Here is a 16,154-nt window from a genome sequence, read left to right on the forward strand (position 1 = left end):
TATATATATATATATTTAATTATTACATTATTTTGTTTAGTAGTATACATTATTTTATATAAATCTAAATATAAATGATCAGATATTATTTAAGATCTGAGATAAAAACAACCATAAGTTAAAAAAAATGAAAAAAGAATAAGTTTTTCTGTTACTGCACCTACCTTTAATGTGATGCTATAATGTTCAACAAATGTTGCACTTATCCATGATCTTGAGTGGGGATCACCCAGGAATTCTATGTGATACTCTTCAACATCTCCATCCTGGTCATAGGTCACATATTTGCCTTTAAAAGGATCAGGACAAAGTATTCCTGGCCAACTGTCAAAAGAAAATATTTTAAATTATTTTGATGCTTTAAAAAAGGCAGATGTCAGCTGGGCGTGGTGGCGCACGCTTGTAATCCCCGCGCTGGAGAGGCTGAGACAGGAGGATCACACACAAGTTCGAAGCCAACCTCAGCTACTTAGTGAGGCTCTCAGCAACTTAGTGAGACCCTGTTTGCAAATAAAATATAAAAATAGGTCTGGGAGTATAGCCCAGAGGTAGAAAGCCTCTGGGTTCCACCTCCAGTACCACCAAAAAAAAAAAAAGAAAGGCAGATGTCAACACATTTGTCATAATCATAATACTAAACTTCTTCCTTTGAATTTTAATGACTTAGGCATAAAACATAAATACATTCCTACTTATATCTTTTAAAGATAGGTTACTCATTTGATACAAGTGATAAGTTAGACCTTTGTAGCTATAGAAATATTTTAAATAGTCATACATTTAAAATACAAATAAGATGTAGGAGGAAATAATTATAAAACAAAAGATCTGTAGACATTAGGTATGGTGGTACTACACCTGTCATCCCAGTACTTAGAAGGCTAAGAAGGATCACAGGTTTCAGACAAACTGCATAGTAACTTGGTGAGTCCTTGTTTCAAAATAAAAAACAAAATAGGGCCGAGGATATAATTCAAAAGTAGAATGTCCCTGGGTTTAATCCTCAGTATCACACACCCACACATACACACATACATACACAAAGAAAATACTCAGAGTCAATTAGTGTTGAATTAATTTTAACCAAGTAGAATTATTAATTACCAAAATGTTAACCCAGGGGCATGGCTTCTGACAGAGAAGAGAAAGCTAGTATTTCCTCAGCCAGGACTGCTGAGGTTGGCCTTGAACCTGCAATTCTCCTGTTTCAGCATCTCAAGTACTTGGACTACAGCATACACCACCACTCCCAGCTCAAAAGGCCTTTCTTAGCAGACATCTGACCAATAAAGAATGCTGCTGCATCAACACCAGGGGCAGGATGATAGTGTTTTAACACCGAATAGGATATAAATGTGTTTATTCCAGTAATAGCTATTTTTGGCTTTCAGATAAAATATCATAACTAGTGCTTATTGTTTCATTTATTCTATATATTAAGTCAACATTTTAATACTCAAACAGTATTAAGGTCTTATATAAACTGACTTATTTTTAAAATCACAACTCCACGTATCCCTCTACCACCTTGTACCCCTTTAATTTGTATGACTACAATGCACCAATTAAAAAATCAAAAATAATAAAATCACAATTCTGAAATTGAAGTTATTGTTTTTAAATGGCACAATGTAAATTATTGGCTATTAATCCCAAGTATGAATTTTAATGTTCTATCCATGACAAAAAATTCACTATATACATCAACTAATTTTTAAGTATTTTACCAATCATTCTAGAATCTGACCTACTGTTCTTAGAATAAAGCAGAATGGAAAGGCATCAAGTAAGGTCACCAGGCTGTGACTGGGAAATGTACAGTACAAATCTGACAAAATTTTATAGATCACTGTCTAAAATATGCACGCCTAATGTGGCCAAGCATTCAAGTGTGTACAGATGGTGAGTTCTACCTCCGTGTGCAGCACTGTGAAGTAGGAAACTGATGGAATTCAGATCAGGAGCTCCGGCTCTCATTCTCATTCCAGATAATAGGCCTCAAAAAGGTATCCAGACCCTCTAACTGATTCCTCACTGTTGTTATTAAGTTCAGATGAACATATGCTTATGTATTTTGGGGTTTTGGAAAATTTTTAAAAATTCCAACGTTATGGGCTGAACTGTGTCTTGCCCAAAATTCTTACATTGCAGTCCTGACTCTCAGTACCTCAGAATGTGACTATATTTAGAGAAAGGGGCTTTAAAAAGATAACTAAGAGAAAAGGAGCTCATTAGGATGAGTATCCAGTATGACTGGTCTCTTATAAGTAGAAATTAAGACATAGGCATGCAGAGGGAAGACCGTGGAAATAGAGAACACCCTGCTAAGTGAAATAGCCAGACTTAGTAAGTCAAGGGTCATATATTTTCTCTCAAATAGAACAAAGGAGTACAAAAGGAGTACAAAAAGGAGAACAAAGGAGTACAAAAGGGACCTTGTAGAAATAGAAAGGCGACCAGAAGAGCAGAGGAAGGGGGTAGGGAAGGGAGGAGCAAAGGTAAAAAGAAGGTACCAAGGAATTAAATTAACGTATTAATTATTGTGTGCATGTATAAATATATCACAATGAATTCCACTATTATGTGTAATTATAATGTATGAACTCAAAAAGTTTTAAAAATAATATCTATAAGCCAAGCAGAGAGCCTCAGGAGCAATCAACCCTGCTGACACCTTAATATCAGGATATCAAACCTGTAAGAAAATAGATTTCTATTGTTTAAGTCATCCAGTCTGTAGAATTTTATCATGTCATTCTCAAAAACTAGTACAATTAGATACACATAAAGTAACTGAGAAGAAGAAAGATGATGCAAAATACTTCCCCTCATTTAGATAATTATTTTAAAATTGGATAAATAGGTGTTTAGATAATTTAAAAATCTAAAGACAAATACACAAATCATGCTATATGAATATGAAATGATAAAATAAAAAATTCAACCAAACTTAATTGATTGGAATTCAGGACTGAAGTTTTTTGATCTATTAAGTAATCAATTGATAATAAAGTTATAAAATCATAAATGAAGAAATGTAGTCACCTACCCTATAATCAACTACTCTAAACTAAACAATTTTATAGGTCATAACAACACAAAAGTAATGAGAATATCTCATGCTTAGCATTATTGGTGTAAGCATCCTGAATCCCATAAGATGTAAGTTCCAGCTGAAGCTGTCAGGAGATGATGCCTCAGATGCCGAGGTTGGAGTGTGAGGATGGTGCAGCTGCTCAGCTGTTCCCTGGAAGCTGAGTGGGCTCCTGTGGCACTTCACCTGAGTTGGAGGAATGGGAGGTGGAGGACTACCTGGGCAGCCTATATTATGGAGTAGGAAGGACTAGAGGATTAAAAATTGTTTCAGACTCTCCAAAAATCAAAGAAGCCAAATACTTGAGAAGAATTGGAAGTAATCGTGGAAAGCCTGGTGGAGCTTCAGTACCTAAGTGAGGAAGGGGACCTGGTCATCACCAGGTTCATGCAAGGGTTCCATTGTTACTTGGCAACTGCTTTCAGGTGTGTCTAAGGGAATTTGAGTGGAGTTTTCCTTTGAAATCTGTATTAGAAATCTATATTCTGAAGAAGTCCACCAAAATATCACTTCAATAGGAAGATAAACTACTAAGAATGAATTGTAATAGCAGTGGAGAGTCCCAACTTATCAGAAACCTAAGAAAATTGAGTCTTTGAATCTGATTTACAGCTTTTCTTAAAAAGCAACCTGATTGTAATTGTTGTACACTGTTTAAACTCTGTAAAATTTAAGAGGTTCATGTTTAATACTTGGTGCTGTATACCTCAAAGCAAATTTTAAAAGGCGTATTTGCTACAGCATCTCATGCAGATCTTGAGAAAGCCCGATCAGGGGATCCGCAATGGCATAGATCCCCCATGAAGTATGTCTAGAATTCCTTTCTTCAAAAAATTATTTTAGGATTATTTGGATTAATATGTATAATGGGAATTTTATGTATAAGCATTATAACTAAAACTGATGGGCAGCGGCTTGTGAGAGACTCAGGCAGCAAAGATTTTTTTCCCAAAGATAAAGTTTGGGCCAAACATTAAGTTCAAACTGACCTTAGTTTGGGCCAATGTATAAGATTAAGTTTGAATCAGCCTTGTGAAGTGAGACAAAGCATACTATGATTATTTAAATGTCTGACACCCTGCCCTGAAGTCTGTAAACAATAACTTTTCCTGTCCTTGGAGTTCCTGCTTGCATGGCTATGCCCTTGTGCTTTTCTGCCAAAAAAGAAAGTATAAAAATTATAACAAATCCTGAATAAAATAGAGAAGCTTGAATCTGATCTCCTGTGGCAGTTCTTCTCTCATCAACCTCGGCTCTCTCTCACCAACACACGAACCTCGACTATTGCTAGGGCTGGACCCTGGCACATATTGCCAAGCAATTTCAAATTATCAGGAGTACCTATTCCATTTAGCATAAAATGGTCTCAGGATTTCTAACACAAATCACAAAGTAGAGAAACATATTACAGTTATTATGTATAAGATGAGGTGCTTCTTTGCTGACACAAATTCTGATATAATATTTTATACATAATATAATCTGGGCCCAACTCTATAAAATGTAAATATTAAGAGATAACACTTAAAAGAATTAAATACTGGTGAAAGAAAAAGTTTCAGTTCATTATTAGAAATATGCTAAATTATAAAATATTGCAGGCTGATTTAAAGAAGAATTGTGAAGAGTAATGCCTAGTGTCCAAATAACTGCGGCACTTCAACATTCCTTTGGGCTCACAGGAAGGAGCTGTCTGATGCCTAGCCTATCTTGCTAAAAATGAGTTACCAAACTACAGGAGAAGCAGAACAGAGGCACCAGATGCAGAAAACATGATTACTCCTCCGCACCTGCTGCATGCGTGTCTTCCTCTGACTTGCTGTGATTGAAGAAAGCTGGTGTCCATTTGTACCCTCATACTGACCTCAGCACAGGTTCACACACTGCCAACCACGAGACCACTGTGCACGTCAACCTCCCTGGTTTTTCCATTTCAGATGGAGGGGAAATTCTAAAGCATTATCTTAAAAGTGGAAAGGGAAAGTAAAAACAGCCAATCCAATGAAAAGGCATCAGCAAAAAAGAAAAATATATGATCAATGTTAGAATCTGAAAGTGTTGGAACATATAAAGCATAAACAAGGTAAACTAGAGACCAGCTGTTGAAATTAATCAGGAGAAAAGACAAAATTTGGCAGGATAAGTAATCTCAAGGGAAGTACAAATATATCATAACGAAAATGATGTTTTACACATTTGTTATCCAGTGAAAATTATCTTTAATAAGGCAATTACTGCCCCCAATGGAAGTTAAAGCTTAAGCATGGTTTCATTTGGCAGGTATTCATCTCCAATTAGAAATATATCACCATCATTTTCTAATTGTGATTTGGGTGTTTAAGACGAGAGAGATTTTTACTTGAGCCTTATTCCTAAACTGCTAGAAACAAAGTGGATGAGTTGGAACCATCACTAACTAAATGTTACATTTACTAAGAAATCTATAAACTATACTAAATTGCAGGAGCTAACGGGAAAAGGAAGTTTCTCATACAGAGAAAAACACATTGTAAGTATATTAATTTGTATGCAAAATAATGCAAATAAGATAGAAGCAATTAATACTTCATAATACTAAAAGGATTTAGTAGAAATTTCAATTTATACTCTTATATACTATACCTAAAAAGTACCACTGGATTGATTTGTTAACTTGAAGGCATATGTTATTGCCAAACTATTTAGACTATAGTACATTAGAAGGCAAATATATTGTCTATAAATGAATTTTCATATTTATGAAAAAGTGGCGGTGTAAATATATTCAAAATAATTACCCTAAACAGATCCTAGTTTCTGCTTGACAATAAATCTCCCTGAACTATATGTACTATTATTTTCTCCTTTTAAGTCTTGGAGTCTTTTTAGTTGAATACAATACTATTTCATCAGCTGCTACAAAGTAAGGCCACTTAAACATTATGTGGTGTGCCATCCCACCTTCAGGTACACACAGGCATAACCCAGAGGCAAAGGGCTGCATCTGCATTTTTTAAGTACATGAGTGTGTGTTGTGTCAGAATGTGGAGGCGGATGTAACTATTGTCATTGAATTCCTAATGGAGCTTGCTCATAAACAAAGTGCTAGTCTCTTTACAATCATTTGTTTTTATTATATGAAATTAAATAGGCATTTCTAGAGTCTTTATCAGTTTTCTTTTAGCTTTATTAAAGAAGGTCAACTCTTTTGAGAAAGAATAACTCTGAAATGTTGACAAGACTGAGTTCCTGAGATTAAAAGCTGGATGTAAGGCCATGGGTTAATGAGAATTGACCCAGATAATGCTACACTGCTAAGTATCTCTGCAGCCAGCAGCTGGTCTTTCCACTTAAAACTTTAGCATCTATAAGAATGCTTAATTAAGATCTGATGTTTGACTGTTTCTCATAGGTTAATTCTATCTTCATATTTTACTATTGTAATTTATTCTGTTATTATCTTTCTATGTATTTATGCTACTGAATAAACAATATAAATAAAATTTAGTTTCTTTATTTTAATTTTAAATGTGTACTCAGTTAATAAGGGGAAATTTAAGTGACTACTTAGTTAAATGCATTCTACTCTGATAAGTAAGAAAGTAGATACAGATCTGGGTGTGGTGATGCATGCTTGTAATCCCAGTACTAGGGAGCCTGAGACAGGGAAATCCAGGTTCACAGATAGCCTCAGCTACTTAGTGAAGTCTTCTACAACGTAGTGAGACTCTGTTTCAAAATAAAGAATAAAAATCATCGGGCTGGGGTGTAGCTTGGAGGTAGAATGTCCCTGGGTTCAACCCCAGCACCACACATAAACACACACACACACACACACACACACACACACACACACACATACACACACACACACAGGACTACTAGGTAAAGAGCATTGACAATTACAAGACCTACTTAATTTTAGCTTCTGTGTGAGAGGAAGAATGTGAGTAAGTAAGGCAACCAGAGATCTGATGGCTTTGAGAAATGAAGATTTAGAAATTGCAATAAGCACTCTAGAAAGTGCAGCACGTTCAACTGCAGGAAAAATTGCAAGTGGGATTGCAATGAATTCTGATGATACTGGAAGAGTCTGGGTCCCATAAACAGTTCCACCTGCAAAAGATTTGTTCCAAGACTAAAGTTAACACTGATGATAAAATGCTGACAATAAAATCCAATTGAAGAATACAGGGAAAAAAATTCAATTGAGAACGGAAATGGCAAGATGAAAATAATCAAGAAAAGAAAATATAAGTGATTGACAAACAAGATACCCCACAAATCATACAGAGTCCTAAAGTTAAAAAAAGAAAGGCATGAGGCAAAGCAAATATGATCACCCATAATTTAAGAAAAGTAAAAAGAAGACTTGAAGTTGTGTACTAAAAGTTAGTTCTGCATATTTGAGGAAAATCAATCCAGAATGTGAAACGCTGAGATACACTGAAATAATTCCACTGAAATCTAAAGACAAAAACACTTCTTGAGCAGCTAGGCAACAATTATAAGCATTCTTTCAAATGTGCATGAAAAACTCACAAGATATATACACTAGTGGGCCATACCTAGTGGGCTATAAAACAAGATTCAGTGGAACTGACTAATACAGGTTTAAATTAAGTCTCAACAAGTTATATTAAAATCCTCAAATATTTGATAATTTTAACACATACTTAAAATAACCTATTTCAAAGCTTTAGTTGTCTATATTGAGAAGAAAGGAGGGGGAAATATCTATATTCAGTTACCTAATTTCCAACTTAAGAAACTAGGAAAAGAAGGGCACGATGGCACATGCCCTCAATCCCAGCTATTTGGAAGGCTGAGGGAGAAAGATCATAAGTTCAAGGCCAAGCTGGGCAATTCCGCAAGACCTTGTTTCAGCATAAAAAATAAAAAGTTATGGGGACATAACTCAGTGGTAGAACACCCTGGGACCAATGCTAGTACCTCAAAAAAATTAGGCAAAAAATAAATGAAGCCTAAAGAAGTAGGGAAAGAATAATGTGATCAAAGATTAATAAGAAAGTAGACACCAGAGAAAAGGTTGAATCTTTGAAAAGGTTTTAAAAATTCATATACCTTTCAATACTATACCTAAATAGTTTAGCACACAACAACAAAACTCTTACTTTGGCCAATTCTGGAATTTTACCAAAACCAGGCTTCCAAGAGGAAGCTGTGAATAGACGATCTTAAATCCACTTTGTTGGAGCTCAGACTCTTCAGGGAAGTCTTCTTCAGAAACAGAGCACTTGTTATACTTTGAATCCGTATTCATGAAGCAGTACCACGGCTCACTGTGATCAACTTTGGCTGCATCTTCACTTGACAGCAATCGCCACTTCAAGCAATTTTCATTCTCACATTGAACCCATACTCTGTTTACAAACAGACTGTCTTCCATTGAGGAATCCACTGCACTGGTACAGAATTCAACTATCTTATCATCCATTTTTCATAAATTCGTTTAATCTAGAAAATAAGAAACATTAAAAATAAGAGTTCAAGGGTAAGAATATTTAAACCAAAATCACTATCTTATCTGCTCATCCTCTCTGTATCTTGCAGAAAAATGTATGTCAAACATTGTTACATTGTTGCATTTCCACCCATCCAGAAACAAAGAAACACAACAGACACAGCACTCTAAACAAACAGTGCTCCAAAATTAAAAAAATATATATGATGGGTGGAAAAGGAGCATAGATCAATTAATTTCTACTAACCTACTACACAGCACATGTCTGATAAGTGTCCAATACTTCTCTTCCCTCCCACCACCCCACCCTGCCAATGCTTTCTTTAACAGCTAATTCTTACTCTGCACCAGATATTAGATTCTAAGTGCTTAGTGTACACAGTCTTTCCAACAACATTATGCCCATCTTTACAGAGAAGACTGAAGCTATTAAAAAAAGTAAAAATATCCCAGAGCTAGTATGAGAGTGCTGGGATTTAAATGCAGGCAGTTTAACCATAAATTTTGTGATTTTGCCCATTAGACTATACTGTTCCTTGTGAATATAGACAACATGATTTGATGATCCTTTTCTTCTTCTAATTCTTAGGAAAATCAAATGATTTTCACCAAATGAACATTTTAAATTAATTAAAACATAAAGGGATACTTTGCTTATATATTTTATCTATTATAAATTCTAATTGTTTTCAAAGGTTTTTATCATGAAAATATTATATGTAAAAACTTAAAATTGTATGATTAAGCCCCAAAATATTGCAACAGTAATAAGTTATGTGTATACTAACATATTAATTTAGCTAAAATACAAGTAAAAGTGATTATTGGCAACTTATTTTGCAATACAAAGCCCATCAAGAGATGCTCTCGCTCGCTCGAGCTCTCTGTTTTTGTTTTTGTTTTTGTTTTTGTTTTTGTTTTTAGGAACTGAACTTACTAAACCTCCTACACTGAGCTACATCCCCAGTCTGTGTGTGTGTGTGTGTGTGTGTGTGTGTGTGTGTGTGTGTGTTACTGGGGATTGAACCCAGGAGCATTCTACCTCCAAGCTACACCTTCAGCCCTATGTTTTATTCATTATTTGCAAATGGTCTCACTAAGTTGCAGAGGGCCTAAGTAACTGAGGCTGGCTGCAAACCTGAAATCCTCCTGTCTCAGCCTCCCAGATACTGGGATTATAAGCATTCATCACCATGACCAGCCAAAGCCTAATTCATTAAAAGTTAAATAATTTTGTTACTCCACATTCATGAATTAATAAAAACTATTATATAGAACTATATAGGTGTTATTACTATTTAAAGAAGACTGTATGTCATAAGGTAATCATATATTTAGAAACTTACTTATACTTGTCATATATATACCTTACTTGGGCCACTGTGAATTGCTTTAGGAATATACCAATATGTTTCAATAGCCATAGTTCACAATTTTTAACCTATTTATCTCATACAATTGTGTCCAAAGAAAATTAACATAAAAGAGTCCAAATCACATTTATAAGGATCAAAAAGATTCAGTGAAGCACTATTTATTATATTGAGTGAAAAATCTAAAAACAGGAAGAGTCAAATATATCAGAAAATAAATACAAAATTTTACTAATGCTATTTACTTTATTTTGATTACATCTTAAGTGGGTGAGAGAATTTATTTATTTTTTTATGATTTGGGTTTTTTTAAATTGGTGCATTGTAATCATACTTCACATTGGAGTACAAGACTTGAGAGGATATACAAGCACACATCATCCAATTAGCCCTCATCCAGCCCCCATCCCATTCCCTCCCCCTCTCTCAATCCCATGCTTGTTTAGTGATTAACTTTGATACATTTGTTTATGTACCTCCTGCGTTTTAAAAAGGCTCCATCCTCCCCTATTCCATACCCTCTAATAGGTCACCTTAGTTGCTTCACTATAGGGCCCTTTCTATAGCTCGACCTCTTCCTGTTGCCCCTTTCCTCCTAGTTTTTGCTGATTAGGGGAAGCATCTGATTTTTATTTTCTGCGATATTTTTCTGTGCATGCAGCATTGCAAGTACCGATCCTACTCTTGACGGCTCCAGTAGTGGCCTGGCTACCCGGTGGATTGATCCAGACTGCGCTGGCTCAAGCAGCGGTCTTGCCTCATGGGAGGCCCCAATTCTTGTCTCACTGGCCCCAACACCAGCCTAAGCCCTCAGCTGGCTCCGATCCCAGCCTCGGAGGCCCCAGCACTGGCCTTGCCTCATGGCAGGCTCCGGTGCCAGCCATTGGCCCCGGCGCCAGCCATTGGCCCCGGCACCGGCCTAACACCTCGGCAGGCTCCGATCCTGGCCTCGGAGGCCCCTGCACCGGCCTAGCCTCACGACAGGTGATGTCCAAGATTCTTAACAATATAGAGAAACAGCAGTTCTCCTTCACGGGAAATTTTTCCATAAGTTCCAGTGCATTTGGATAAGTTTTGTCTGCATCTCCAGTGTCCTGGCATCCGCCACGGCCTTCTTAACCCCTCTCCGATATTTTTCCTTTTTCTTTTCCTTTTTTTTTTTTTAATAAGAGAAGACAGTATATGTGGTGAGGAGGTAGTGGGATCAGGCACTCAGTACCACTGTGACCTGGTCGGTTTCCCCATGGGTCCAGCGTGCTCGCACTACTCCGCCTGGGGCCCAGAGTCCTGCGACCGGGCCCAGGCTATTCCGGGGTCCAGCGTGCCCCGCCCGACCCCTGCCCAGGACCCAGGGTCTTGCTGGGCCCGGTTTCTTCAGGGGTCTGGTGTGCTACGCGCAGTCCGGCCCGGGGCCCAGAGTCCTGCGATCCCGCCCGGGGCCCAGAGTCCCGCCAGGTGAGAGAATTTATAAAGAGCAATGTAAACTGAAACTGAAGTGAATAGACTTTTCTCTACTGAGTCATCAGACAATAAAGCAGAGGGAACTGAGTTCACATTTGGATCTAGAGTGAGAACAACTCCAGGCTCTGCTCCTCTCCGGTGGTGTGTACTGAGGACATTATTTAGTTTTGCTAGACGCACTTTGCACTCGATTTACCTTCCTCCCGTGCGCATGTATGTAACAGCTTTGTTTCTCTTTGCTTCTTTATTTCCAGTCTGTACATATACTCTCACTATGATAACTAGGGCAGCGACAGTATTAAATAGAAGACACAATAGTAGATATCTTTTTCTGATTGTAGAGAAAATGTTTGTAATACTTGACTATGAAGTTCAATATTGAAAATGTTTTTCTAGAGACCAAAAATGGGTTATAAAAAGTTTTCTTTTCATATTAGCTTACTACAATATTATATTATTGCTAATCATAAGTTTGTTGAATTTTATCTAGTCATTCTCCACATGAGATGAATATTTATTTATTCTTTTAAAATCTGTTAATTGGTGTATGGTAGAAGGGATTTGTGAATGAAAAACCATACTTGCAATCTGGATAAACTCTACCTAGTCATGAATCATAAATTTTTTCTTTCATATAAATTACTATGTTCACTTAATATTTTTCATGCATTTATCTGTATATACATGAAATTTGTTATTTTTATTTCTCCCTTTATTATTTTCTGGTTTTGACTATCAGATTGATACTTCCATATTGCCAAGGTCATAACAAGTTAAAGATATATTACTATGATTATTTAAACTTTTCTTGGAATTAATGTAATCCCAGCATTTGGGAGGCTAAGACTGAAGGATCTCAGTTCGTGGGCAGTCTCAGCTACTTAGTGAGGCCCTATGCTTCAAAATAAAGAATAAAAAATAGGGCTGGGGGTATAGACTGGAGGAAGAATGTCCCTGGGTTCTATCCTTAGCATTGCAAAAGAAAAAAGATACATAAGCAAGCAGAAAGTGATAACTGCCACACTACTGTCTAAGATTGTTTCCATTTTGCAAACAATGGACTGCTACAGAAGAAAAAGCACTCTTCAGTCTGTGCACCATCTCAGTGGAAAGCTTAGGAAAATCCACCAGTCCTGTCTACTGTGACATGTTAAAGGGATTAAAGATTACTTTTAAGTGATAAAATTTTTCATATTGTAGGAACTTTGTTCTCAGTGGATAATACTGAGAAGATAAATTAACACTAAGAAAATGACATTATTACTTAGTGACAGGCATTCTCAGCTGCATCTACCTTAAACTTCTGAATATTTTTGATACATTTTATCCAGGATAACAGAATTTGTAACATAGATGATAAACTGTTTATTCTTTCTGACACAGATTCTCCTTGTTTCTATTACCTTTTATCTAACACTTTGTTGGATTTAAAAATTACTACCATTTTTTTTTAGTGGTACTGGGGTTCCTGGAAGCCCTTCTACCTCCGGGCTACACTCCCAGACCTATTTTTACATTTTTATTTGGAAAGAGGGTCTCCTGAGCCAGCCGCGCGGCTGGCTTCAAACCTGCGCGATCCTCCTGTCTCTGCCTCCCAAGCGCGGAGATTACAAGCGTGCACCACCACGCCCGGCATTACTACCATTTTTAAAAGGTGCAAATGACAACAAAAAGAATCTGGTCTCAAGAACACTGGAGTCTATGAAGGGGCCCCTATAAAGTCATACCTAAGTAGACATATTTTAGTTTATGTAGACATTGACAAATGTAAACACTTAGCATGACACTTGCTTTACTCAACTTCTGTTTTTAATATTTTACTTCATAACTTAGCTAACATATTGAAATAAATAATTCAGAAAAAAGAAAAAGTAAAGTAAAAGCAGAAAACACTGAATGTCTATTCAAAGTTATACAGCCTTAAAGTAAAATTTTGTACATTAGTTTATTCATTCATTCAGAGTAATGTTTATGAATAGTTAAAGACACTCAATTTTTGGCCAGGCAGCTCTCTCACATTTCACTAGACAAATTACTTACCACTCTAAATCTCTAGTTGTTTATCTGGATAATAAGTCCTATGACCCATCCTGGGACTGAATATTGCATATTTTCGATATAAATTAATATCTTTTAAGTTGGGCACTGTGGCACATGTCTGTAAATCCAGTATTTGGGAATCTGAAATAGTAATAATACAGGTTCCAGGCCAGTTCAGTAAGTTAGTAAAATCCTATTTTTTAAAAAAATAGAACTGGGGGACTTGTGGGAAGATGTCGACCAAGAAAAGCAGTGTTTACCAGTCCTGCTAAAACTCAATCTCTATTGCCACAAAATAGTGTTTTTCATAGCCAGAAAACACTATAAGCAGAGAAATAAAAAATGTAAACACAAGGGACAGAGAAAAAGAAGACTAGAAGAACAACCAGAGACCAGAAAAGAAACCAGCCCGCATTGCAGAGCCGCACCAGTGCCATCATGCCTCACAGCACCAGGCTCCAGAGAGGAAAGGTAAACAAGGAGCTGAAATGAGCAGCTGCAGATCATTCAGGTGTAATTCAGCAGTTCTTCCAGCGCAAAGAACGTCTAAAACTCCCAGTGGACCAAGATCATCACGCCTTCCAGGGACTCAGAACGGAGCTCAAAACCAGAAAAGAAATATGCCAGCCTAGGCAGTGAGTTCGCCACACCCACGACGGCTCCAGATCAGCATGCACAATAACTATAAGTGAAATTGCAGCCCTTACAGGAGAAATCCCAGCACTGCACCCCCAGGGACTTGTGCAGCTTTGATAATCTCCCTGAATCTGAGATTTTGCAGTCCAACCCAGTGAAGGAGTAATTGTGGCAAAGATACCACACCCTAGTTGCAACTCCCCATGGGAAAATGCCCAGCCCAGCACCCCCACGGTCTTGCGCAGCCTTGATTAACTCCCTGGGTCTGAGACTTTATGATACAACCCAGTAAAGGAGTAGTGGCAGCTGAGATTACAAAAAAATTCGAGATACAGAACACCCTAAGTGAAGTCGTGGTGACCTGGGGAAGAACCCAGAGAAGGCAAAAACTTCTGAAATGATGGGAAAGAGGAACAACAATAGAGCAATGAATGCCCACACCCCATAATATCAGAACCTGATAACACAGAAATTCAGAGATCTCCAGAAGATCAAATCAGGAATATAACTGTAGAAATAATGCAGGACTTTCAAAAATAATTTAGAGAGAGTCTAAAAGAAATAAAGGATGCAATCATTGAAGTAAAGGCATCAATTCAAACTATAAACAACTGATTAGACCACATGAAGAATAGAATCTCGCTCCTAGAAGATGATCACTCCAAAAATGAATGCATAATTTATAACTTAGAAAAAAAATCCAACAGCAGGAATATGACATTGAAGAAATATGGGCCCATTTTAAGAGAGCTAACCTAAGAATAATTGGAATAGAGGAGGGAAAAGAAGGTGAAACCAAAGGGACCAATAATCTCTTAGAAGAAATAATAGCAGAAAATTTTCCAAACATAGAGCAAGAGGTCTATACACAGGTCTAGAAAACTTATAGAACTCCCTTTAGACAGGATCAGAGAAAAGGTTCCCCATGCCACATAATTGTCAAAATGACCAATGTAGAAGCCAAGCAGAGAATCTTAAAGACAACAACAACAAAAAAAAGGCCAAGTGACATTCAGAGGCAAACCAACTAGAATCACTCCAGACTTCCCAAACCAAGTCATGAGAGCCAGAAGGGCTTGGAGTAACATATTCCAAACTCTAAAAGAAAACAACTTCCAGCCAAAAATTTCCTACCCAGCAAAACTATCTATCAAATTAGATGGGGGAAATAAGAAGCTTCCATGACAAACAGAAACTGAAGAAATTTATGTCTTCAAAACCAGCGCTAGAGAAAATACTGAAAGAAATTAACTACAAAGAAATAGGTAATACACACCAGAACAAGATTTTCCATCCAGCAGACAATTAAGCAAAGTAGAATACATAGTATTTCAAATAGAAATAAAATCTTAACATGTTAGGAATTAAAAGTTATCTCTCAATAATCACACTGAATGTAAATGGCCTCAATAAAGTGGCAAAATGGATTAAAAAACAGAATCCATTCATCTGCTGCTTACAGGAAACATACTTTACAAGTAAAGATAGTAACAAACTCAAGGTAAAGGGCTGGAGCAAAGTAATTCATGTTAAGTAGCCATCCTAACAAATGTGAAGTAGTATTTCACTATAGTTTTTATTTGTATTTTCTTAATGATAAGTTATACTATGATAATGATGAGTGATATTCATGTGTCTATTGGTCATATAAAAATCTTTGGAGATTCATTATCTATTATAGTCTTTTACCTATTTCTAAATTGTATTGTTTGCTTTTATTGTTGCTAATTTTTAGGATTTATATTTAAAATATTAATATGCCTTCAGATATAGCATTTGGAAATATTTTAACCCATTTTAGCAGTAACTTTTAATTCTGTTTACATTGTCTTTGGATGTACAATATTTTTCTACTTTTTATGAAGTTTGTTTGCTTATTCTTTTGTTACCTGTGCTTTTGGAATCATATCCAAGAAATCATCGCCAATTTCAATGTTGTGAAGTTTTATGACCCAGGTTTTCTTCTAAAAGTTTATAGTCTGAAGATTTACATTTAGGTCTTTTATCTATTTTGAGTTAATATTTGTATATGGTGTTAGGTAAGGGCCCAATTTTATTCTTTTTCATGTAGTTATTATTTTCAGCA

General features: G+C 36.5%; 1 protein-coding gene across 1 annotated transcript in view; it reads right to left on the reverse strand.

Moving 5' to 3' along the window:
- Nucleotides 1–8,531, reverse strand: part of ZCWPW2 (zinc finger CW-type and PWWP domain containing 2) — a gene marked incomplete at both ends in the record, with an annotated part of 88,707 nt that extends 80,176 nt beyond the window's left edge. The window contains 2 exons of the mRNA XM_080715345.1: nucleotides 165–324; nucleotides 8,209–8,531. Coding sequence (XP_080571471.1) covers nucleotides 165–324; nucleotides 8,209–8,531 — 483 coding nt within the window. The remainder of the gene's footprint in view (nucleotides 1–164; nucleotides 325–8,208) is intronic.
- Between the last annotated feature and the right edge of the window lie 7,623 nt (nucleotides 8,532–16,154).

The sequence above is a fragment of the Muscardinus avellanarius genome (assembly GCF_963383645.1).
Source record: "Muscardinus avellanarius genome assembly, chromosome: 18".
Lineage (NCBI taxonomy): Eukaryota > Metazoa > Chordata > Mammalia > Rodentia > Gliridae > Muscardinus > Muscardinus avellanarius.